Source organism: Rhineura floridana, chromosome 2 (assembly GCF_030035675.1).
Source record: "Rhineura floridana isolate rRhiFlo1 chromosome 2, rRhiFlo1.hap2, whole genome shotgun sequence".
NCBI classification, from domain to species: domain Eukaryota; kingdom Metazoa; phylum Chordata; class Lepidosauria; order Squamata; family Rhineuridae; genus Rhineura; species Rhineura floridana.
The window spans coordinates 154948275-154975394 of NC_084481.1; the positions used below are offsets into that span (position 1 = coordinate 154948275).

General features: G+C 44.1%; 1 protein-coding gene across 5 annotated transcripts in view; it reads right to left on the reverse strand.

Annotated features, from left to right (window-relative positions):
• Positions 1-1521: 1521 nt before the first annotated feature.
• The window catches only part of CHST1 (carbohydrate sulfotransferase 1), a 41731-nt gene continuing 16132 nt past the window's right edge, over positions 1522-27120 (reverse strand). For all 5 annotated transcript variants that reach the window (XM_061613175.1, XM_061613171.1, XM_061613172.1 and 2 more), the window contains one exon: positions 1522-3557. In XM_061613175.1, the coding sequence (XP_061469159.1) occupies positions 2254-3513 (1260 nt within the window). In that variant the 5' untranslated portion in view covers positions 3514-3557 and the 3' untranslated portion in view covers positions 1522-2253. The remainder of the gene's footprint in view (positions 3558-27120) is intronic.

Sequence of the window (27120 nt, forward strand, 5' to 3'; positions counted from 1 at the left end):
CCCCACTTACCAGGTAAGGTCTGCAGCTCAATGGTATAGTGTCTGCTTTGCATGTAGAAGGTCCCAGGTTCAATCCCCAGTACCTCCAGTGAGGGCTGGAAATGTTCCCTACCTGAAACCTGGAGAGCTGCTGCCAGTCAACATAGACAATCCTCAGCTAGATGGACTCAGCACAAGGCAGCTTCCTATGTTCCTATGGAAGGGGAATGAGCAGGTATGAACAGAGTAAAGATAAAGGGATTCATTCCCCTCCTTCCCTGCCCTACTTTCCAAGTGGCAGGAAGGAAGGAGCTGGGGAGCAGAGCAAGTGACACTGAGGTGGCAAGAGAGTGTGAGCATGGGAGACCCCAGAAGGCATCTTGCTCAGGTCCCACTTAAGCCTGGCAGCACCTCTGATGCTATGTGTATCCTTTGACCCCGCATCTATTTATGTAACTGACCTTTAAAAGAAGACCAGAGGCTAGCTATAGTACAAATTTGTATTTTTTAATGTCCATTTTAATTCTCAGGAGTTCCCTCAAAGAATCCTGATGGTTCTTTGATAAATGGGGAGAGAATTCTCTGTTAGAGACCTAGACCTGCCCCCAAATGCCCAGGTTCCCTGTGGAGAGGGAATGACTGTGAAGTCAATTAAAATCTATAGTGCAGATAAACCCACTGTTTAAAATGATTTCAAAATTGTTTAATATCATGGCATCCTGCAAAGAGCACTAGTGATTGTATTGGGCGGAAGCTGGGGATTCTATATGAGCTTCCGGGGCTCCTTTGCTGAGATCTAAAAAAGTTAGCCAGGCTAGACTAGTTCCTAAGGTTCTAGAAGAGCTGTAGCCAATCACTTCAGCTGACTACTGAAAGCACTCAGATTGGGAAGAAGGCAACTGATGAGGTGAATCAGCATTTTCAAGAGTGTCAGGGCAAATAGGGGGGAATGAACACATGAAGCTGCCTTATACTGAGTCAGACCATTGGTCCGTCTATTCTGGCATTGTCTTATCTAGCTGACACCAACTCTCCAAGGTTTCAGCAGAAGTATTTGCCAGCTGCCTCAAATCCTTTTAACTGGATATACTGGGGACTGACCTGGGACATTATGCATACAGGTATATGCTCTCCAGCTGAGCTTTAAGTCCTCCAACAACGTGCTTGATGGTTCAACATCCAGCCAAAACAAAAAGTGCCAGCGTAGTGGGAATTCTTGAGCGCACTAAGACTTCTGAGTTATCTCATAATTGTTCTTGTTATATTGATATAACTATAACAAGAAGAATTAAAAGAAAACTAGTTTTAATTTACTACACATTAAAAAGGCAGGAGGTTAAAATGCATATGGATCATGAAACTGTCATTATTTCTCCCTTTTGTCACTTTCAATCAGACAATCAGCCTGCCCAACCATCATTCATTCTCTCATCCATCTTTGGATCTTTTACAGGTGTAGTCACATGCATTCTTCCTTTTCCACTTCAACATTATGCTCATGCTGAGGAGAAGTAAATGGTCTGACAATCCATTGAGCCTGGCCTGGCGAATTTGTCCCTCCAGGAATAATTGATTTTATTGAATTCTTTATTTGCAGAACACAGAGATAAAGCATTAAAGTTTTGTAGTTGCTGTTCAGCAAACCACTTTCTCTCTTTCTTTCTTTCTTTCTTTGCACAAAGAAATGTCATAGGTGTTACTAAACAAACCATGGATCAGCGACCAGCCTGATAACATGACTCATACATATCAAAACAAGATTAAAAACAAGGAAACTATTCCACATTCAACTAACAGTAAAACCTGCTCATAATCAGGAGGAGTTAGGCGGGAGGTGACAACACTATTCATAAATTAGACATATATATATATTTATATATATATATATTTATAGTTACCTCTTACATTGTAAAAGTAAACAGTGCAAAAGTATATCCCCCCAGGTGCCCTTCAGTGTGGAAAGCCTGAGGGTTACTTTTTTTTCCCTTTTATACATTGTTATGTGTGTGATTTGTAAACATTGCTACCCATCCACAGTTTGTTTGTTTGTTTGTTTGTTCGTTTGTTTGTTTGTTTGTTTGTTTAGCTCTGAGACCCAATACTCATAATCCATATAATGGTCTGAGAGGGGGCACCTTCTTCATCTTAACTCTTTCTGAGACTCCCATTCAAGAATTAGTGCAAATATCAGAGAGTAGGCAGGGAGAAGAAAAGTAAGGCAATAGTTAGAAATGGCTCGCATCAGCATTAAAACACAAGCCTCTAATGTCTGCATTACCAGAAAGGCAAGAAATCCCTTTCTTCCACCAGGCTGATGGACAGATTCTTTAATTCCTCCTCCGAGGACACCAGTTTGTAACCCAGCTGTACCAACACTTGCTGGCACGCATTCTGTGTGAATGCCACAATTTCATAGGACAGGCGGAAACGCCATTTCTCTGCAGTTGCTGCTGAGTTTCGGACAGTCCCATACTTGTGTTTAGCTGCAGATCTGTCTCCTCTTGTGTTGTTCTGTATCCATCGTTCCACGTTGCTGTCCATGGGAATACCAAGGAATTCATACATCTCCTCAGTCTTTTTTAAGGGATTTCTGGCCAGATCTTCATACCTCACCAGCATATATTTGCCCTTGAGCCAAGGAGGCCGATTTAGACCGGTGGAAACAGAGTTCAAAAAGTCCTCACAGACAGTGGTGAGCTGGGTTACATCCAAGTTATAAGGCCTCCTGCCTGTGCCATCCCAGATCCGCCAAAGTCTGTAGGTGTCCCGGAATGTCTCACTCCTGGAAGCCAGGATGCCCCTGGGGTCCCTCACCAGTTGTATAATTTTCAAATTGAGCCTGGGGTCCTCCACCAAGGCTCGGAGGTCATTGACCTCTGGCACCCGCACTGTTTTGATAGCAACATGTCCGTGATCCTTACATGATTCAGTGGCCAGTGTCAGGTTCAAAGTGCCACATTTTTTCACACAGTCCCCTTCTTCCAGGGGAATATCAATTGGTGTCAATGTCTCACAAACTGGTGGGGAGCATAGAGCTTTGCTGGCCCCCCTCCGGAACAGCCTATCCGTTGTATGATTCACTGGCTGGGGTTTGATGTAATTTTCTAAGAAGTAAAGATCACAGTCATAGAGGCTTCTCAACAAATCTCGGCCAGCACCCAGCATGATCCGTCGGTCTGTTGAGCCCTTTGTCTGTGTCAGCTTTGGGATCAAGGTGTACTGGACATGATAAAGGGGCTCAAATAAATAGAAGACATCAAAGTGCTGATTAAAGAGCTGCCCAACAAAAGAAGAGCCACTTCTAGTGGTGGCCAAGATAAGGACATGTGTCTTCTTGGAGAGGTTATACGCAAGGGTGGGGCTTTCATCACACAGTCTGTCAGCTGATTCAATCTCCTGATTCAGGCTACAGTTTGTTGGGTTAGGCACAGGGCAGCTGTGAAAGGACTTGGTTGTGAAAGTACGGATAGCTGTGTACTGGATAGCAATGGAGGCCAAAGCAAGTAGGAGGACAGCCTTCCAAGAACATTGCATGGCTGGTCACCTTCATGGAGATTCTTCACAGGTTGTTTTAGTATCTGCAACACAAGAGAATAAACCTGGTTGAATATGAGACTCCCATAAGTGGGTATCTTTGAAATCTGGATTTGGGTATGAATAATGCTGTATTCTGCAACCTCTTAAGAATAAATTAAGCAAGACAGACAAAAGCCTCATATATGAGCTTGATCTATTTAAAATGTTTTCTAACAGCAAAGTCTGGAGTTTTGTAGAATGACATTTATTTTGTTTTGTTTTATTTTTGCAATGCCTGGGATAGATAAGGAAAGGGGGGGAGGTACATTATGACAAGCATAATGTCTCTCCATCTAGTCAATTAAGAGGCATTATCACAGTTCAAGGTCACAGTCAAGTCAGCCAAAAGCACTCAAGGAGGGTGCCAAGCAGAGCCAGTGAGGGGAGTGACCTGGGGAATGGTAGCATAGTCTGGGGACCAGGTAGGGAGGCTGGGAAGGCCACATTCAGACTGTGGGATGGAGGTTCTACATCACTACGCTAGCAAGAACACCAAGGGAAAAACTTTCCCTCAGCTCCTAAACCAAACCCAAAGCTTGGAAGGAAGCCACTTAGCTCTCACCATATCTATCTATCTATCTATCTATCTATCTATCTATCTATCTATCTATCTATCTATCTATCTATCTATCTATCTATCCCTCTATCTATCTATCTATCTATCTATCTATCTATCTATCTATCTATCTATCTATCTATCTATCTATCTATCTATCTATCTATCTATCTGTACTCATACTCACATTCACATACATATACACATACACACACAGAGATACAATATCATTTGGTGCATAAATGCACTAAGAGGCTCCCAGACAATGAACAGAAACAGACATCCCATTGAAACGCAAACTATCTGTTCAATACTGATAATTGTTGACACCCCAAAACAATATTCCAGAAACCACTGCCATGATCTGGCTAGAGATTGTCAGGGCTTTTTTCTCTCTTTCATAAGAGGGAAGACTGCTCAACCACAGAACCTCCAAGAATAGAAATTTGGAGTAGGCTCAGATTTTCCTTTCTCTGATGCATCTGTGGTGGAGAAGTTTTTAGTTCTGGGATGTTTACAAGCAGTATATTTTAAGAGATTATATTCTTTCATTTGCCAGAAACATAATTTTGGACAACTTGTCAACCAAAGGCTACATCAGAGGAGCCTGATGTGTGTGTGTATGTATATATGTATGTATGTATTATTTGATTTCTATCCCACCCTTCCTCCAAGCAGGTGTTATAATGCGTAATGAATACACAGATTTCCCAGTTACTGCCACACACACACCCCAACTCAATCAAAAGGCAAGCCCTAACCTCTCAAGGAATGAGTTATATGCCATATAAAATGACCCAAGGTCTGAATACCTAGACAAATGACATTTCTCAACCATCTAATCACCACAAAAGGAGAATCCATGAAGCCCAAAGAAGATCATTTATCAGATATAAAAAAGATTATTAGAACTAGAATTAAATAATTAAATAGCATGTGTAGGGGTGTGTCGGGCTGCACAGGCCATACAATTTCTCCATGACCACATCCCTGCAGGCTCTACTTCCAGCGCATGTACGTCTAAGGAGACTTCTAAGCATGGTTGCTTCTAACTGTGTTCAGCTAAATGTGATGAGAAGCCTCCCTGCAATCAGAAATCCTGTGCAATCAATTACCAATTTCAAGAATAAGCACTTTCAACTGAACATGCTTAGAAGTCCCCTTCAAATGTTTCTGCTCAACACATGGCAGTCAGAAATGAAGCCAACAGGGACAATGGGGGCAGGGCAGCAGGCACAGCCCCACAGACCCACCATGAGTTATTTAACCCCACTACTACTAATGATGAATAGAATGCCAGTCTTGGGTTCAAAAAACGTGCATCTTGGCAAAATAGAAACCGGGTTGTGCCATTCATTCTTCTTTGGATGATAGGAATCTGGGCAGAGAAAAAGTAAGAACAATCTCATCAGACCTATAAAACTTAAAAATCAATTCTGGGAATAAGTATGGTATATGTGGGAGATTGATACAGCCCTATAGCCAGCCTTCCTTGTTTGATGGGGCAGCCACATTTCTAGGTGGGGCATTTTGGGGGGAGGTGCAAAGCATCAACCAATGCACCCCTACTCACTGGTGGAGAGGATGTGAAGACCCAGTGATAGAAGGGAAAGGCAGGGCCTTCCCCCTCACGACTTCTCCTCAATGCAGATACTCTGTTAACTTGCACAATGGCCTGTGTAAATGTCAATTTAACAGAAAATTTAGTATGAATGCCAGGAATTAAATGATTGGCATATTTTTTTGTTTCATAAGAAAAAAGGATGTTAAGGATACAGTGAACAGGGGGATACCAAACGTGTTAACTCTTTTTTCAGGGCCTTTCCTTCTAGTCTTATTCCTGACCTTTATGTTTTCCTTCATGTTAGACAATCAAGAGAAAATGTTTTAATTGGTTACTGTATAAAGGACTAACTAAGTGGTTGGAAACTAATTGTGGAAAGCAAATGGATTTTTTCTTACTGGTTGCTGGGTTGATTTTTCTGCCCAGAAACCCTGAAAAGGCCTCATGGTGAGCAGGATGCATTTGGAAAATCAGAAATTAGTCCTGAGTTACAGCCTGGGTGGCCGGCCAGTTAGCCAGTTAGCTGTAGTGTGCACAGCAATCCTCTAGGGCTGATTTCATCCTTTGCCATCAAGTATTCAAGAAAAACAAAACAAAAATAGCCACTATGATTGTGAGTATAGTTAGTAAAGAGTAACTTAGGGTAGATATTTTTTCAGATCACTTTAAGTTACCTCTTTATTTCACCCTTTAGCAATAAGCACCCAATCCTGCTCTACTCATCATAATAGCTGCAGAATAAACAAACTCTTACTTCGAAACATGTTTCTATATAAATAGGAATGGAGCATCAGCTCTGATTGTTTGAAAGTCTATAATATATGATAACGTAGTTTGCTGTGGTAATCTCATTTCTGGTATACAGATTGCTTGGAAATGTGGTTAAATCCACTACCACCTTTGTCAAGAACAGCAAGGTTGGCCAAAGTAAAATGGCCCAGCCTATAGGGATTGTGGGGAATATTCTGCATAGGTTCCTGCGATGCTGTAAGCTGAGAAAAATCTGGGTGTCTCGTATAGTCCAGCTACAGCTCATTAGCCAAGAAGGGAGGCAACTGAATCTTATCTGTAGTGCCAAGGTCAGGAGGCCTGAGTAGCCGTAAATTAGTAGGCCTGGCCTTGCGGTGAACTTTTGGACTATTCCATCATCAAGAGGTGTCATGTTTGGCTAATTAGCCCTCTCGCTGTTCCTGGGCAAATTTATTATTTATTATTTATTATTTAATTTGTGTCCCACCCTTCTTCCCAGCAGGAGCCCAGGGCAGCAAACACAAGCACTAAAAACACTTTAAAACATCATAAAAACAGAACTTAAAATACATTAAAACAAAACAGCATTAAAAACATTTTTAAAAAACAACTTTAAAAAAGGGTTAAAAACATTATTAAAAACATATTAAGCAATTCTAACACAGACGCAGACTAGAGGGGCTAGCTTTCATCAAATTGTCCCATTCCATATTGACTTACCTATGTGATGTCTAGTGGTATACGGAGCCAAGAGGGGACTGGCTCTTATACTTTTCCTGATTGTGAGTATTCTAGTTTAGGCTAAGTAACTTTTGTTATTTTGGGCTGGTTTTGAAGCTTCCCATTGTATTTTGTTTATGTGTTGACTATGCTTAACTCTGTCCCATAGTATTGGACTTAAAGGAATTTGTATGCTGCTGTCTTATATGCACTTTTATCATATTTCATAAACAACCTCATTTACTTGGTGTGTGTTACTTGGGGCTGTGGCTCTGAAACCAGTACATTGACTACAAAGCTACTGACTACTGGATTGGGTTTGGCTGGAGGCTCCAGAGCAGTGAGTGTAAAAGTTTGGCTCTTGCTCTTGAGAATCTCTGTCAGTCTCGTTGGTGCTCTGAGTTTCCCTTGACTCAGAGTGGGAAACCAAGTTCCGGGGTAGGAGCAGTGTACCTACCTTACAGGGTTGCCGTTGGGATTAACTCAGCCTTGGTAAGGAGAGGTATGGGGTGTTCCTTTATCCAGGACAATTGCCCTGGGGTTAGGGGGTTGGCCCCAGGCATTCATCTTTGACAGGGGGGGAGTGCGACCCTGTTACTCTTACTTGATCGCTCACTGGCTTTTGATACCATTGACCATGGTATCCTTCTGGGCCGACTTGGTGAGATGGAGGCACTGTTTTACAGAGGTTCCGATCCTATCTCCAGGGTCGTTTTCAGATAACAGCATTGGGTGATTGTCTTTTGCCCCCCTGGCAGTTGTGTTGTGGGCCACTGCAGGGTACCATCTTGTCCCCCATACTGTTTAACATCTATATGAAGCCCTTGGGAACAGTCATCAGGAGATTTGGGGCAAAGTGTCAGCAGTACACTGATGATACCCAGCTCTGCTTCTCTGTAACATCTGAATCGGGAGAGGCCATGCAAGCCCTGGACCACTGTCTGGACTTGGTGGTGGGTTGGATGAGGACCAATAAACTGAGTCTGAATCCTAGGAAGATGGAGGTGCTGTGGGTTGGTGGTTCCTGAGTTCAGATAATTGGTCAGTTGCCTGCTTTGGATGGAGTCATACTCCCTCTGAAAGAGCAGTTTGTGGGTGCTTCTAGATCCATCATTGTCACTAGAGGCCTAGGTGATCTCAGTGGCTAGGAGCGCCTTTTACCAGCTTTGGCTGGTAAGATAGTTGTGGCCGTTTCTGGACCAGGATAGCCTGACCACTGTTGTTCATGCACTGGTAATCTCCAGGCTGGATTACTGTAATGCACTCTAGGTGAGGCTGCCCTTGAGGTTTGTCCGGAAGCTGCAGCTGGTGCAAAATGCAGCTGCAAGACTGCTCACTGGGGCAGGATATCACCAACATGTCACCCTGCTGCTGAAAGAATTGCACTGGCTACCCATTTGCTACCAGACCAAGTTCAAGGTTCTAGTTTTGGCGTACAAAGCCCTATACAGCTCAGGACCAGGATACCTGAAATACCGTCTTATCCCTTATATAGCCAGTCGATCACTGCACTCTGCAGGTGAGGGCCTCCTGCAGATACCATCTTATCAGGAGGTCCATCCTGCACAACATAGGAAACAGACCTTTAGTGTGGCAGCACCTACCCTGTGGAACTCCCTACCCTTAAATATTAGACAGATGCCATCTCTGTTATCTTTTTGGCGCATATTGAAGACCTTCCTCTTTCAACAAGCCTTTTAAGTTGAGATCTTATCCCAGTCTGCTTCTGTGCTGGAATTGCTTTTTAATATGTTTTTAAATCTTTTTTAAAAAATCCAATATGTTTTTAACCTTTTTTTTTAAGATGTCTTCAAAGCTTTCTTAAAAAACATTTTTAAAGTTGTTTTGTTTTAATGTATTTTAAAGTCTGTTTTTATGATGTTTTAAAGTGTTTTTAGTGCTTGTGTTTGCTGCCCTGGGCTCCTGCTGGGAGGAAGGGTGGGATATAAATCAAATAATAAATAAATAAATAATAAACATGTCATGCCAGTGCAGAAAGAATTGCACTTGCTGCCCATTTGCTACCAGGCCAAGTTCAAGGTTCTAGTTTTGGTGTACATAGCCCTATTCAGCTTGGGAACAGGATATCTGAAAGACCATCTTATCCCTTATATATCCAGTCGATCACTGTGCTCTGCAGGTTAGGGCCTCCTGCTGATACCATCTTATCAGGAGGTCCGTTCTGCACAACATAGGAAATGGATGTTTAGTGCGGCGGCACCTACCCTATGGAATTCCCTCCCCTTAAATATTAGACAAGTGCCATCTCTGTTATCTTTTCAGTGCCTATTGAAGACCTTCCTCTTTCAACAACCCTTTTAGGTTGAGACCTTATCCCAGTCTGTGTCTGTGTTGGAATTGCTTTTTAATATGTTTTTAAATATTTTTTAAACTTTTTTTATAAAAAAAGATGTTTTGAAAGCTGTTTTAAAAATTTTTTTAAAGATGTTTTATTTTAATGTATTTTAAACTGTGTTTTTATGATGTTTTAAAGTATTTTTAGTGCTTTCGCTTGCCACCCTGGGCTCCTGCTAGGAGGAAGGGTGGGATATAAATCAAATAATAAATAAATAAATATTTTTGAAGGGGGTTACATACACTATTTCCCCCTATGGATCTCCAGATGTCATGGTTGCAATGGCTGGGATCCCTATCTGGTACAAGGGCTGGGAAGGGGAGTATGACATGCTTGTGCACCATCATGGAGGTTGGAAATGTTTGACAGGAAATAACTTGGCATTCAAACAATTTTTAATGTAGCCCATAATTCGGAGCCAAAGTAAGCAGTTAGAGGAGGCTGTAGTTGCTTCAGAAAACAGCCCAGCAGAGTAGCTTTCTCAGGACTCCTAATCTGAAGAGCCTGTTGCCATAGCAACACCAGCTAAGTGGAAGAGGAGGCGGATGGTCCAGCGGCTTTAAATTCCTGTGCTAATAAGTTTATGGCCAAGGAAGGTGAGAAACTGCTAGAGAATGGGACTGTGCATTGTGCTGAGTTTCAACAAGCTTTACAAATGGACCCAAGTTGGAGGAATGTTGTAAGTTGGCTACTAATGCCCCAGAGACTTTGTCAAAATCAGTGAAGCTTCAGTTTTATTGGAGAAATGGACTGTTATACTGGGTGTTTATTCCCGAAGGCAATGCAGTGGAGTGGGCCCCTACATGACAAACTGGTTGTACCTCAAGCCTATCGAGCTTCTGTGTTGCAACCGGCTCATGAGTCGGTCTTCGGAGCTCACATGGGAGTTAAAAAGACTTTAGTGCAGATCATCGTTTTTATTGGCTCCTAGTGGCAAAAGCTGTGCACAAATTCTGTGGGACTTGTGATGTGTGCCAGAGGGTTGGGAGCCCTTGAGATCATCCTAAAGCACCCCTGCAAGTGTCTGAGTGTGACAGAGCCTTTTGAAAAACTGGCCGTGGACATAGTAGGTCCGTTTCTAGCTACCATGTCAGATAAGCGGTTTATTCTAATGTGTGTGGACTATGCTACTCGCTATGGGGAGCCATCCCATTATCTAGCATTACTGCTAGCAGCATAGCTAAGATGCTTGGAATTTTTTCATGGCTGGAGTTCCCAAAGACTTTGCTCTCAGATCAAGGGGCAGGGTTTGTAGCTAAGTTGATCAAGAAGCTGTGGGAAGCTGCTGGGGTAGAGCATATAATTTCAGCGGTGGCCTGTCATCAGACAAATAGACTATGTGAAAGACTCAATTTAGCTATTACTCGCCTGTTAAAAGCTTATATGTTAAAGCATCCTGCAGCGTGGGATGTGGCTTTGCCTTACTTCAGGTTTGCATATTGGGATGCCCCCCCCCAGGAAAGCCTAGGCTTTCCCCCTAACTTTTTGCTTTTTGGGAGGGAGGTGCATGGTCCTCTGTCCCTCCGAAGGCTGAATGGGAGGGAAAGTTGAGCTCTACTCCTGTTTCAGTGGTCACCTATCTGCAGAGGTTGCAAAACACTCTGAAGGACATTTGGGGAGTGTCCCAAGAACATCTAGAGGGGGCTTAGGCACAGCAGAAAGCTCTGTATGATTTCAAGTCCACCCTGTAATCTGGGAAGGTCACTGGTAGTGCGAGAAGTTGAATAGTACCAATTATTTGTTGGCCTACCTCCAGTCTACCAAGAAACCATGTGTATTTCATGTTAATATGATGAAGCAGTACCGGTCTAGGAGTAATTTGATGTTGGCCTGAACTGTGAAGGAAGGTGGGGAAGACTTCATGGATTTAGAAGCTGAGAGTCAATAGCAGGGAGGAATAACAGAAGCCCTCCTACCTGAGACTCTGACTCTTGAACAACAGTCCCAGTTGTTCCAAGTCCTGACCAAGTTTAAGGATGTGTTTTCTAGCAGGCCTGGCAAGACTCAGCTTGCTACTCGCTCTATTATTATAGGTGACCATCCACCTATACAGTCTCAGCCATATTGTGCTTCTGGACAGCATGATGTGATGGTGGAGCGAGAGTTTCAAGCCATGTTGGAGTTGGGGATAATATAACCATCTATGAGTCTTAGGTCATCCCCCATGTTGGTGTCTAAAAAAGAGGAAGGGGAAATCAGATTCTGTGTGGAAGCTGAATTCCATCTCCCAAATTGACCCCTACCTCTGCCTAGAATGGAGCATTTGATTGAACAGTTGGGAAGTCCTAAATTCATTACAACTTTGGACTTCACCAAGGGGAATTGATGCTGCCCTTAAATCTGCCTTTGTGGCCCACATGGGAATGTTCCAGTTCAAGGTGCTACCTTTCGGGGTCCGGGGTGGACCTTCTACCTTCCAGAGGTTAATTAACACCATGCTGAATGTGTTGAGTGGTTTTGCTTGTGCTGACTTTGACGATATTGCAATTTTTAGTTCAGACTGGGATTCCCATGTTAAAACACCTGTCTGCTGTCTTCCAAAGGATTCAAAGTGCAGGCCCAGAAGCGTCAGTTTGGTTTGGAGGAAGTGATTTATCTTGGCCATCACATGGGTGGGGGTAAGGTTAAACCCCTGGATACTAAAACAGAAGCCATTCAAAATTGGCCTGTACCCCACACCAAGAAGCAGGTCCAGTCTTTTATGGGTCTGGGTGGGTACTATAGGAGATTTGTGCCCCAGTTTAGTAGCGTGGCTGCTCCCCTGATGGACCTTTGCAAGAAATGTCAGCCCCATTGAGTCCAGTGCTCTGACCAGTGTCAACAAGCATTTGAGGTTTTGAAGGCCTTATTAGTTCAATATCCTATCTGATTTTGATGCTCCTTTTGTGGTCCTAACTGATGCATCAGAGGTTGGAATTGGCTGTGCTTTGATGCAGTCTGATGCAGAGGGAAATCTGCATCCTATTGCTTATCTCAATAAGAAGCTGCTACCCAGGGAGTGAAATTTAGCCACCATAAGAAAGGAATGTTTGGTTATTTTGAGGGCTCTGCACTGACTTCGCCCATATTTATGGGGAAGGCGTTTTCATCTGCAAACCAACCATCCTCCACTTTGTTGGCTGTCCAAGATGAAAAACTCCAATCAATGGAAAACTCCTACAATGGAGTTTGGCCTTGCAAGATTTTGTTTTTTCTGTTTCCCATATTAAGGGCAGAGACAATGTTGTCACTGATAGCTTGTCCCGAGCCTATATTCCAGATGACTGATTTTATGGCTGAATTGACCTATTTCTGTTTTTACCTGAGCTGGATCATCCTTTTGTCAAAAAAAATATTTTTCTTTTTTATGAATTTTGCATGTTTTAAGTCCTCCTACTTTTTAGGAGTTTTATAAGAAACTACTTGGAAGTGTTTTAAATAAATATTGTGCTTGTAACTGTGCATATTGGGATAGTTATATATTTACAACATTTATTTGTATTGTGTATTTGCTGTGTGTAAGTTCTGTGTATTACTGCTCACTACACCCAAGATGAAAATGTGAGTCTGCATCAACTCCCAGTTTTCATCTTCCCAAAAGGGGTGTGTGACGTTGGTGAAAGTAAAATGGCCCGGCCTTAAGGGATTGTGGGGAAAATTCTGCATAGGTTCCTGTGATGCTCTAAGCTGAGAAAAATCAGGAGGTATCGCATAGTCCAGCTGCAGCTCATTAACCAAGAAGGGAGGCAACTGAATCTTATCTATAGTGCCCGGTACCAAGGTCAGGAGGCCTGAGTAGCTATAAATTAGTAGGCCCGGCCTTGCGGTGAACGTCCAGGCTATTCCATCATCAAGAGGTGTCATGATTGGCTAATTGGCCCTCTCGCTGTTCCTGGGCAAATTTCCATAAAAGAGGGGCTAACTTTCATCAAATTGTCCCATTCCGTATTGACTTACCTATGTGATGTCCAGTGGTATACGGAGCCAATGGGGACCGGGTCTTATACTTTTCCTGATTGCAAGTATTCTAGCTTAGGCTAGGTAAGCTTTGTTATTTTGGCTTTGTGTTAAAGTTTCTCATTGTATTTTGTTTATGTGTTGACTATACCTAACTCTGTTCCAGAGTACTGGGCTTAAAGGAATTTCTATGCTGCTCTTTTATATGCACTTTTATCATATTTCAAAAACTACCTCATATTACTTGGCGTGTGTTACTTGGGGCTGTGGCTCAGAAACCAGTACCTTGACTACAAAACTACTGACTACTGGATTGGGTTTGGTGGAGGCTCCAGCGTAATGAGTGTAAAAGTTTGGCTCTTGCTCTTGGGAATCTGTCAGTCTCATTAGTGATCTGAGTTCCCCTTGACTCCAAGTGGGAAACCAAGTTCAGGGGTGGTGGCAGTCTACTTACCTTGTATTTGTGTGGCTGTGTCAGTCGTGTGTGAGTGTGTGTTTATATTGATTTAGTTTAATTTATTTTAATTTAACTTAATCAATTTACAGTTGTTATAGGGTACGGAGGCGGGTCTCCGGACCAATATTGTTTTAGGGTGGGTGGCCTGTTGACTGGCAGATAGGGATAGAGGCATGTGCAAGCCAGGGAGGGAGGTGAGGGGCCAAGTTATAGAAAGATTGGGCGGCAGGCGCTGGAAAGGTGCTGCTGGCAGACCACGCCAGAATAGGGGAACAGGGGATAGATGCATTATACCCATCCCCTGTTCCGGGTCGGCCCAGAACCAGACGAAAACTGGGGGACGCAAGGTTCCTACCGACCTTCGACTGCTGTTATGTAATGCCAGGTCTGTGGCACAAAAAACTTCGCTCATCCATGATATGATCTTGGATGAGCGGGCAGACCTGGCATGTATTACGGAGACTTGGTTGGACGAGGCCTCTGCTCCCATTCTTGAGGCCATATGTCCACCAGGTTTCCGTTACGCACAGCAGCCGAGGGTGGGAAGGCGGGGAGGGGGCGTGGCAGTCATCTATCGAGTCTTTGGTTTTTGCCAGACCTCCTCTCCATAGGACTCAATTTGTTGATTGTATGTACTGGAGGTTGGGCCCGAAGGGCAGTTTGGGGATCCTGCTAGTGTACCGCCCACCCCGCTGCACAGCAGACTCCCTGGCTGAGGTGCTGGAGGTGGTCTCGGCTGTACGGGCGTTGCCCCCAGAATTGTTAGTGCTGGGTGACTTCAACGTGCATGCCGAGACCACTCTCACTGGAGCCCCTTGGGATTTCCTGGAAACCATGGCTTCCTGGGAACTGCACCTTAGTAATATTGGGCCCACCCATGTAGCCGGTCATGCTCTCGACCTTGTGTTTGTCCTGGGAGAGAAGTGCTCTGAAGTTGGGAGTGGTTTATTCCACCCCTGTGTCATGGTCAGATCACTACCTGGTAAACATAGACTTCTCAATGCCACGCCCCCTCCGCAGGGGCGAAGGACCTATTAGAATGGTCTGCCCCAGGCGCCTGATGGATCCAGATGGATTCCTGACTGCGCTAGGGGATTTGGAACCTGCTGAAGGTCGCCCGGTCGAAACCCTGGTGAGGGAGTGGAATGATGGGATCACCAGGGCATTAGACCGGGTGGCTCCGAAACGTCCTCTCCCCCTGAATAGAACTCAGTTAGCACCGTGGTATACACCACAGTTGCGTACTCTGAGACAGGAGGTGAGACGACTAGAATGCCGGTGGCGGAAATCCCGCTCCGAAGATGTCCGGACACAGGTTAGAGCAGCAGTAGCTGCCTACCAAGTGGCAATAAAGGCAGGAAAGAAGGCTTTCTTTGCTGCCTCTATTGTGTCTGTGGAGTGCTGTCCCAGGAGGCTGTTCCAGGTGGTCCGAAGCCTGGTCGGTCCAGTTGCCCAGGAACCCTTGGAACAGTCAAAGGCCTCCTGTGACATATTGGCAAAGCACTTCGCCGATAAAATCGAACACTTACGGAGCTCGATCCCGTGTGCCGTGGATACAGTAAGTGAACCAGAGTTGGCCAGTTTCATGCCGGTAAGTTGGGATCGGTTTCAGCTTCTCCCTTCTGAGGATGTGGACAAGGTGCTTTCGACTGTGAAGCCTACCACTTGCCTAACTGATCCTTGCCCATCGTGGCTCCTTATGAGCTGCAGAGAGAAATTGGGCAAGGGGATTAAAGCGGTGGTAAACGCATCCTTGAAAGAGGGTGTGATGCCATCAGCCTTCAAGGAGGCAATTGTAAAGCCCATCTTGAAGAAGCCCTCCTTGGATCCCCAAGTTTTCAATAACTTTCGCCCAATTTCGAACCTACCATTCTTGGGCAAGGTCATTGAGCGAGTGGTGGCCAACCAGTTGTCGACACACTTGGATGAAACGGATTACTTGGATCCATACCAATCGGGTTTCAGGACTGGTCACGGAACTGAAACAGCCTTGGTCGCTCTGGTAGATGATATGAGGAGGGCATTAGATAGGGGAGAATTCACCTTTCTTGTCCTCCTCAATCTCTCAGCGGCTTTTGATACTGTCGACCACAGTATCCTTTTACAGCGCCTGGAGGGATTGGGAATTGGAGGCACTGTATTACAGTGGTTCCGTTCCTTTCTCTCCGATAGGTACCAACAGGTAGCATTGGGGGAGGAGGTTTCAGACCCTTGGCCTCTCAATTGTGGTGTGCCACAGGTCTCTATCCTCTCTCCCATGCTATTTAACATTTATATGAAGCCACTGGGGACAATCATTAGGAGATTTGGGCTGCAGTGTCACCAATATGCGGATGACACTCAGCTCTATCTCTCGTTTAAATCTTCACCAGAGTTGGCTGTGGAGACCTTGTCCAAGTGCCTGGAATCCGTGAGTGGATGGATGGGAAGGAACAAGCTGAAGTTGAACCCCGATAAGACCGAGGTGCTACTCGTGGGGGACAAGAGAAGGTTGGGAGATGTTGACCTGAAGTTCAATGGGGTGAGTCTACCCCTGAAGGACCAGGTCCGCAGCCTTGGGGTTGTGCTTGATTCCAGGCTGTCCATGGAGGCTCAGATTTCGGCAGTGAGCCGGGCAGCCTGGTATCAACTACACCTCATACGAAGGCTGCAACCCTACCTTCCTGTTCATCAGCTCCCACTGGTAGTACACGCCCTGGTCACCTCTCGATTGGATTACTGTAATGCGCTCTACGTGGGGTTACCCTTGAAAACGGTCCGGAAACTACAACTTATACAAAACGCGGCAGCTCGACTACTTACGAACAGTTGCCGCCGGGATCACATCACACCAGTGTTGTTCGATCTACACTGGCTTCCAGTTGTCTTCCGGGCCCAATTCAAGGTGTTGGTATTAACCTTTAAATTCCTATACGGTCTCGGCCCAGTTTATCTAAAGGAGCGCCTACAACGCCACCAATTATGCCGCCCGACAAGATCAGCCACACAGGGCCTTCTCTCAATCCCGCCGACAAAAACAGCTAGATTGGCGGGAACTAGAGAGAGGGCATTCTCAGTGGCGGCCCCCACCCTTTGGAACTTCCTCCCACAAGATCTACGGCACGCCTCTTCCCTAAATGTATTTCGTAAAGCCTTAAAGACCTGGCTCTTTCAACAGGCCTTTGGGATTTCCGGGGAGGGTTAACTTTTATGACTGAAATGCCTCTTACCCTGCACTAATATTGTTGTTGCTGCTGTATTGTTTATATATTGTATTAATGTATTTTATCACATTGTGTTTTAACTGTTTACATGTACATCGCCTAGAGTGGCCATCGGCCAGATAGGCGACACATAAATTAAATTTTATTATTATTATTATTATTACCTCACAGAGTTGGCACTGGGATTAACTCTACCCTGGTAAGGAGAGGCATGGAGTGTGCCTTTATCCAGGATAATTGTCCTGGGGTTAGGGGGTTGGTCCCAGATGTTCATCTTTGACAACCTTGACTATGATCTTGCTGGCATCCTATTGGAGAACGAAAGACGTGCCTCTCTTTTGATTGACACACAAAGGCCTCTGCAGGCTTTGCTGTCCGAGTAGATGAGAACTATTATTCTCTGTCAGGAGTGAATGAAGCACACAAAGATTTAACTCACGTTGGAGGCAGGTCATTTTTGAAAAAAAGTGGTTGGCTGTCCAGAAGTGGAGGAAACCCTCCCATCTACTTCCAGTCTTGACTGTGCCTCCAGCAAGGCAAGAGGGTCAGACTTCTCCTGCTCCTGGGGTCTTTTCATTTTACCACAGGAGTATCTTCATTTTTTCTTTGTTTTCCTTCTCTGCTTTCCCCCTCTCCACCAGTGAGGCTAGCCAGGAGACATGGAACTACAGCCCTTACCACCATGGGAGAATGGGAGTTGGCTCCTGGCTCTCCCCACCTATTCCTCACTGCCCTCATCACCTGCAAGGAAGGGCTTGACCGCAGATGTTGCCAGGTTTAGTACATTGTGAACACAACATGCCCTAGCTCTTCCTTTGGTTCCACTGATGGATCTGGAAAAGCGGCACACTTGCCTTTTGGGTGATGCAGCAACTTGCTCCTTGGAGGCAGTTTTCTGATATTGTCTGAAGTTACTTTGGTGCAAGGCGGGACCAGCTGGTTGGATGTGACACTGAAACAGACCTGGCCACCCAACAGTGGTGTTGATGCCACTGGCTGGGATGGGGTGGGGCAGGGCAGCAGTAAGGGCAGGGCGGGTGCCCCAGTGGAGCCAATCCAGCACTCACGCTGGTGCGCCTGTGCTGCCCCACCCTTGCAGTTGCCCTGCCCACTATTGCGCCATCCTAGTATGGCAGTGATACCACTCTGTGGCACAGCCCTGCTAGCTGCTCCTTGTGCAAGGTTAGGAAAACATGATCATTTTGAACTCAGGGATCAGACTACTTTTTTTACCAGCCAGGACTGGTCTGGAAGCTGACAGGAAGCCCAAGTCCATGAAGTCATTCTAATTGGAGGACCAAGAGGAGGTACTTCCCAGAATTTAAGACTGCTCTACCCTGGTACCAATAGGGAGCCATGCTGCTTGTAACACAGCATGTTAGCATTATAAAAACATTCTAACCCCTTGTATGTCTTAATAATTCAGGCCGCTATGCATCCCATCTTGCTACCTTACTCTTCATTTCCTCTATAGTGCAGAGTAATTCTCAGCAATATAGACTCTTTCCTTACAGTTATAGGAACCTAAGGAGAAGGGCGAGTCCCTGTGCTACAACTAGCACGTCCTGCAGCTCATCTGTGGATCTGCAAACCATGCTTTCTTTCATAAACTATGATTTCAGCTTCTTATGAGCTCCATCCAGAGTGCTGCTTTCCTGAGGCAAAGAGAATACTGTTCTTGCCTCTTTGCTGATAGAGCAGGTAAACTGAAGCTAGCTGGAATGCAACTGATCCTATTCATCCCTCTCTTGATTATCTTAGAACTTGATTAATGCATCAGCAGTGTTTTGTATGCCGAGGCAGGCAGTCAAAAGGAAGGGGCAGTACTGATGCATACATGGACAGCTGCTTTTAGCTTCATCACCTGCAGTGCAAGACTAGAACCACAGTGCTTCATATAGGTATTACAGCAAGAAGCAGGCCCTGACTCACCCAGCCCATTTCCTCCTACCCAAACTAGCATCATATTCAATTTATGATAACATTTCGTGTCTACCCCTTCTAGGGAAGAAGGCCAGTTCAGCAGTGGGACAGTGCTTCACTGCATGGCCAGGGCTGGACAAAGGGCTTCTGTTTTTTAAGTGTCCCATCTTCTTTCCTTATAGCTGCTCTGATTTAAGTTACAATTCACTGCAGGAGTTATTTCTTTACGTACTCTGGTAAAGACAGCCAAGTGCAAATTATGAATGGCACATGTCTTTAAATCACTGCTTTTTCTCTCAGCAAAATATCTGGAAGCTGCAGTTGAGAAAAGAGCTGATTATGCTTCCCTGTATTTTACCAAGAAAAGTAACAATTAAAATATGTGAGTCACAATTCATGCCAGGTACGTGTACTAATGAACTCGATGTCTTCTGTCCAGGTACAAAAAAAAGCATTATAAGATGTAGTCTAGAGAAAGGAGAAATGTGATTTCTGCAGGCATAGACCATGCACCCCACACATATCAATGGCATGATCAAAAAGGAGCTGAAGAGGAATTATGTTCTGACGCTCCTCATATTGGAATACAATAACTGGTTCCTTTGACTTCTCTGAGGAATCACCCTCAATGTGCACAAAAAGAAAAAATTTAAAACTGGCCACCTTTTTATCTCTTCCAAAGCTGGGCCCCAGTCTTCATTACCTCAGTAAGTCAGTGAGCACCAACTTGGCCTTGGCCATATTTATTTAAATATGACAAAACTTTTCAAAAATGAAGGTTCTGGGACTTGAGTGGAAAGAAAAAGCAGATAAAGTTTACAACTGCAGAGGTACTCAAGATTTTTAATTAAGGGTTTCTGTTCTGTAGATATTTTTTATATTTTAATTCTTTTCATCCTAGCTCAGGCACTCAAGGTTACAATAGGTTTTTGTTTTACTCTCCAACAACCTTGTGGTCTATATTAAAGCAAGCTTTTACAACTTGAGATGTACCACCCCACACACTTGACTGGGTATGTAAGAACAAGGTTGTCAAGCGCATGACAGGCCATCTTATGTCATAGTATCCCTGGACCACATATTGTGGAGGCTTGGTGAACAGATTGCCAGTTATACGCTGATGCATTCCATTACATTTTTTGTATTGTTGCCTTTGTGTGTGTCCCCCCACAAGTTTGCTAGCAATGTGCTTCAACCGCCAGTGAGAATTCCTAACAGCCCTAGGAGGCACCATACCAAGCGAGCGGATTATAGCCCCCTCCTGTTCTTAGTGAACCAAGGCAATATTCTTTCATTATAAATTATAATTTTATCCCACTGTTCTTCAAAAGACATAGTTGTCCCCTCATTTTATTGTCACAACAAACCTGGTTGAGGTAGCAACTGAACCTGAATTCAGTCGAACACTCTGCCTCCTACACTGCACTTAACTAGCCCCTCCACTGGCAATCAAAACTGACCCTAGTCCCAGCACAGTAGCTGCCAGAAATGGTACATGAACAATACCAGGGCTTCCACAAGCACTCCATCTTGTGCTCCCTCTGGGCCAAACTACATTTAAGGCACAGCATGTCATGAAGTTATGCAATCGTTTTTTTCCAAGTGTGTTTCTGGGATCCAGTGGAAGCTTCACTCCCAAGCCAAAGAGCAACTTTGGGAGAACAATTTTTGTTAGGACCATCATATGCAATATAAAAAATTTAGTTAAACCCTCTCCCTCTGTGCCATGGTCCTGATTTCCCCACAGCTGTTTGCTTCTTTAAGTGTAGCTATTACACAGCCAAGTAGTGTCTTGGCATGTGCACACATGTAATTTAGCCCTCCCTCTCACATGCACTTCTCTCCCAGGTGTTACATAGCTGATACATGTTGAGGGTTAGAAGAAGAAAAGTGCTGGTGACAGCCCACTATGCCAGATCCTGTTGGCCAAGAGTAATTCCCTAGCAGTTGGGGTGACATCACACACAACATGCATAAAATATGACCATAAAATGCACTACAAATTGCATTTTTAAAAAACTATGGATGTGACAAACACATTACCAAACACAGGTATTGTGCATGTACACCTGTCAAGAAGATTGACTGCAAAACTCCAACAGCTGCATGATGAGAGGCAGATTTGCCACTGCATAAAGCACGACATAGCCCTAAGAGGAAACACAGAGCAGCTAGTGTTGAGTGGGACTTCTGTGCCCCACTTGCAGAGCAGAGGATGCGTTTGCTGCTGCAGTAAGAAATGGCTGTTACACAGCAGCAACTAAAGCTCACAGGGCTGGACTGCTGAAAACAAAATGCTGACAGCAAATGCCAGGCAAATCCCAGATTAATTTACCCAAATATTTTTAAACTGCCCTGCTGCAAGCAGGCGCTTGAGAATGTTCTCCTTGGACAATTGTTTTCTCTCTGTGCAGAAGCCTTCCTCCTCCCACTCCCAAAAAGCTCATGCCTTGCTACTCTCAGCATTGCTACACAGTAGCTACTCTCAGCATTGCTTAATTTAAATACCCAAACATTTTACTCTAGCAGTGTAATTCATGTGCGCACAAATCTCATGTCTCCTCAAACGGCTCCCCTTCACCCCTTGCTGCCCATTAACACTCAACACCACCCACCCCTAATGAGAGAGCAAGAACAGCAGCTGACAGACAACACGGACAGACAAGGGAATTTCTGGAGCTGACAACATCTCTGCACATAGTGCAGCTTCAGGAAGCTCGATTGGCTAAGGGTGTGTTAGTATGCAGTGCCTGTTCAGCCTCAAAGCTCCTGTGGCTTTAGCATATTAAAATTCCTGCCGGAGCTAGAAAAACACAAAGTTCCTGGTGATTTCTCCCAAGAGAGGACTCTGCAGTTGGCAGACTATTGCATGTCTGGGGGGGGGGGGAAGATGCTGTCAGTCTCATCTGTGCCAGTTATATAAGGACAGGGCAGGGCTGATTTTTGTGGCCTAGAGGCTAGTTTGAACCACCAGTGTTTTACTTTTTCAGGATTTAATCCCAGCTCCAATAAATCTGTTACACCACCAGACATTTTTCCCCTGGAGGTATGTATAAATAAGACACTGCAAGACAAGAACCAGATGTTGCTGCCACAAATCAGGATGGCAGGTGTAATGCAGAACAACCCAACTCTGGCTGGCCAGTAGCTGGGCAAATCTGATTGCAGTAGCTACACCCCAAAACTATGCCTGGAACCAGTTACCGTACTGACTCCCCAAACCTAAGATTAAGAGTATCATCAGTGCACACATCACTTTTCCAAAGGAGCACAAGCAAATAGTCACTGCCCCAAGGATCTTACCACATAAATTTCTACAGAGATTAAATTGGAACAGGCTAAATAAAAAGGGCAATGTTGTTGTTGTTGTTTTTAATTCAATTTCTTTATTTCAATCAAGTTTATGTTTCCAGTTTTATTAGTGTCTCTTAAAAATAACCCAGTTTAAATGGATATTTAATATGCTTGCCTTTCATTCAAGGTCTACACGTATAATCACTTAAAAGTGAACCCATTACTCTCAGTCAAACAATGTATGTAAATATACTGCCTTCAGGTCGATTCCGACTTATGGCGACCCTATGAACAGGGTTTTCATGAGGCTGAGAGGCAGTGACTGGCCCAAGGTCACCCAGTGAGCTTCATGGCTATGTGGGGATTCGAACCCTGGTCTCCCAGGTCGTAGTCCAACACACTAACCACTACACCACACTCTTGCTTTTTAATGAGACCACACAAAATGGGGTTACCCTTTTATGTCTGAAATCAAACATTACAAATATGACACAATGGGTCATGCATTTATTATTGTTCAATTTATATTAAGTCTAGCTATCAAACAGCATGGATATTTATTTTTCATGTCATGTAGAAACACTGTTCTGCCTACTAACCCCTTTCTTCTAAAATGGTTTGTGTTCTTGTCTTCCAGTAAATGTTGCTGCTTAGATCCCCTGCATGTGGAAATGGAGAGCCAAGCAGAAATCCTTACAATTGCTTCCCTAAGCAGTTATAAATTCTGTAGGGCAAGAGGCATATAGGTTGAATAACCCAATGTTTGGATTATGCTCCTGGATAGTATAAAGGCTCTGTTTAGTTACAAAAATGCATTTTATTTAGATGCTATAATTATTAGTATACAAGCTTAGTTAGGAAATATGAATTAGAAAGTTGGAAACTTGACTAGCTGGAATACACCTCTCAATGTGAGATATGCCCAGGAGGCAGAAATGCTGGGAATGCTCCTGCAATTGTTTACCTGAAATCTTTCATCATTGTTAAGGTTACCAGGTTAACACCAAAATTTCAAAAGATTTTCCTTAACTAATCTAGAACCCTCTGAAAGAACCAGCCTCTAGGGTCCAAGGGATATATATTTCATTCCACAGAAACATAGTAAGCTGTCTTATATCAGGTCAGACTTGTCCATCTTACCCAGTGTTGTCAACTCTGACTGGCTATAGCTCTCCAGGGTCTAGGGCACAGGCTTCTCTCATCACCTATGACCCTTTTATCTGGAGAAGCCAACAATTGAACCTAGAACCTTAGGCCAAATGAATTCCTAAACAGGAAGGTTTTAATGCTGCAGTACAAAGCCAACAAGTAGGTAGGGAGCTCCAAAGCCTGGGTGCAGCAACGGAGAAGGTCTTCCCATTTGCCTCAATCAAATATAGGTTTGGAACTACCAAGAGGGCCTCCACATATTTTCCCAATAAGCAGACAAGCTGATATGGGAGGTGGTCCATCAGATACCTTTGTCCCAAGCCATGTAGGGCTTTATAGATCAGAACTTTTCATGTCTCCTGTATAGCTGCCTGGCCCATAGTTCTACTATCTGCTATGTTTGTGGTTCTAAAGCAGGAAGGAAGGAAGGCTGTCATTTATCAATAGCTTGTTCTCTTCCTTTGTTTTGCTAGAAGTCAGCTGCCCTACATTGGGGAAGCCCCTGAAAACCAGCCCCTGAAAATAAAAAAAAATAATTTACAGTATTAGTGTGCTTTGCTTAGCAGACACGGAGGGCTGACAGCTGTTGACTCATTCCAAGATGCACAATCTTGCACATACTCCACTCAGAATCCTTCATTTTACAACTAAGTCTTGTCCCAGCTCCAGAGCACTTCTAGCATAGTCTCTCTTAGTTTATCCCAAAGATTCTGAAAAGGGGGGTTGCTGGTGCATGCAAGAGATAGAGGGAGAAACTCCAGCTTTAGTCTTCTTGCTCCTGGCCATGTGGAAAGTGAAGTAGAACAGTATAGCAATCAGGAGCTCATCTGTATAGTAGAGTGACTTCTGGCCAATCCGAGCTTTTAATATGCATATTTGGTAAAGTTCTTCAACAGAGCACTGACTCCTGCCCTCTGGTGGCTATCTTCTTACTAGCCATCATCTAAAAGGTTTTATGTTGATATAGGCATGAATTTAATAGGAACAAAAAAGGGGTTGCCATGCTGTTGAAATGGAAACAAATGTCAAATTTGTTTCTAAATCTCTCTTACCCTCAAGCCTCACTACCAATCTCCAGTCCAGTTTTATTTCATGTTTTGTTTCACACTCTTTACTTTTTGATGGACTTTATTCTTGGATCACAACACCTCTACCGTTTCAAATATAGTATGGATTCATTTGCACAAAGTTGTTCAAATAAAATCAGAAATGCTACAGTACAAGTTAAATTGACATGGAGTTGAGAAACTCTGGATGATAAAGATACACCTGACTATTTTAGAAGAGGAACTGTGGTAATAACAAGGATGTTCTCCATCAGAAACTTGCATTTGGCACTGACATTGAAGCACTGCCTGACTCCAGAGGCTTCTCATAAACTTTATGATAGCATTCTTGACAGCTATGGGAAGTTTCTCTCCTACACCAATGAAAATTGTGTTATATCTGCCCAGGAAATTAATGCATTGTCATGTTTGCAATTAAGTTTTTATAAGACGGCACTTCCATCACAAATAGGCTTTTTTTAACTCAGTGAAAATGTATAGTCACTCATTCAAAAACCAGTAAGAAATCATAGAAAACTATTTATGAGTAAGGAGAGACTGTCAATCTCTTAATTGTTTAGCAAGAAACACTCCATACTGATTACAGTTAGATACACTTAAAAAATGCATCTTGGTCAGTCCCCAAAGGAAGCCTGCACAAGGCCAGACTTGTTATTTGTGAATATCTGAACCTGGTCCTTGGAGCCTCTTATAGTGACTTGGGCTTGTACTGCCTTCAAGTCAATTCTGACTTATGGCGACACGGGTTATCATGAGGCTGAGAGGCAGTAACTGGCCCAAGGTCACCCAGTGCGCTTCATGGCTGTGTGGGGATTCGAAACCTGTCGTAGCCCAACACCTTAACCACTACACCACACTGGCAAAGTTGCAAAATTTCCAACACTGTTGTACAACAGTGCTAGAGACATAGTAGCCTAATCATATTTTCACTCTTCTTTGGGTCCAAACTAGAATATCTGGGGTGAGGGGTGTAAAAAAGCCACAGGGATGGGGCAATTAAGATTAGAGCACAGTGGATGGACAGGTCTGTTTCCCACATTGCTGCTGGCTCTGGACACACTCCTTTGCTCCACTTCTGCTGATGAGGCCCACAGAACATGCAGCTATACAGAGGCTCAGCAGGTTTCTTGGGGCAAGGGGCTCTGATAACTCCCCACACACCCCTCTTCGAGGCTTGAAATGCATTTAGACCAAACGTTCTGGAGTGTACCTAGGCAGATAGGGGATTTCACCAATAGGTGCACCATATGGAATCTGAATGACCCTCCTGTGAAGAAGACTTGTTCCCCACTCCGCTGTGCCACCCTCTTGGGCATAAGTTGCTAGGAAAGATCACCTTCCTGCATGTGCCTCTGTGTGTGAGAGAGTGTGTGTGCACCTGCCCGCTTCTGCGAATGAGATTGTGGGGTGTCCACACCACATAACTACATCCCAAGGCATGTGGCCCTAGAGGGAGCTTGCAATGGGGCATTGCGGCCCTCAGGCTGAAAATGATTAGCCACGCCTGCTGTATAGAACAGGAAAACGAGGTACAAAAACTCTGTAGTTCAGCCATGGCAGTTGATCATCTCAATTCATGTGAAGACAAAGGCAGCCATTACCTCAAACACCACTTGGCATATAACACTGCTTGATTTCTAGAAAAATATAAGCTGGTCCACATACAAAGCTCTATGTTAAGCAGGGACATAAAATCATAGACTTGTAAGGGACCTCAGAGGTCATCTAGTCCAACCCTGCTCAATGCAAGATCTGCAATGCAAGATGCAACTACAACATCCCTGCCAGGTGGCTATCCAACCACTGCTTAATTACTTCCAGTGAAGGAGATCCTACCATCTCCCAAAGCAGTCTATTCCACTGACAAACAGCTCTTACCATTAGGTAATTTCTTCAAATGCTGAATCCCTGAAATTCTTCTAATACGCATAATTTGCTGCAATTTTCACCTATTAATTTTAGTCTTGTCCTCTGAAGGGACCAAGGAACAACTCTGCCCCATCTTCTGCATGGCAGCTCTTTAAATACTTGCAGACAATTATCACATCTCCTCTTAAAACACCTCTTCTCCAGGCTAAACATATGCAGCTTTTTCAACCATTCCTCATAGGACTTGGTTTCAAACCTTCACCATCCTGGTCACCCTCTTCTGGACACACTCCGGGTTGTTAATGCCCTTCTTAAAACATGGCAGCTGTCCTAGCTCCCACCCAAGGCACAGCAGCAGAGGCACTTATAAGGAAAATACCTTTATTAAAGCAGAGGACGATACAGGTGCAGCAGCAGGCAAGAGTTAACTCAGGCTGTGTACACTTGTAGCCTTTGAAACACACAGGAGTTGTTTTTCACATAGCAGTTTGCTATTGTGCACACAATAATGTCATCTAAAGCAGCAGGTAGTAACTGTGTTTGTACACACAGGTGTACAGACACAAACAACTGGCGTTTCCACAGTTCTTTTTCTTTTTTAATTTATTTTTCACAGTCTTTTGAAAGAGAGGTGCTGGAAACTGGCATGTTGATATACTGATACAGAGGGTTATATGGATATATATCAGTATACAGAGGCAGCTAAGTTACTGTACTGCTT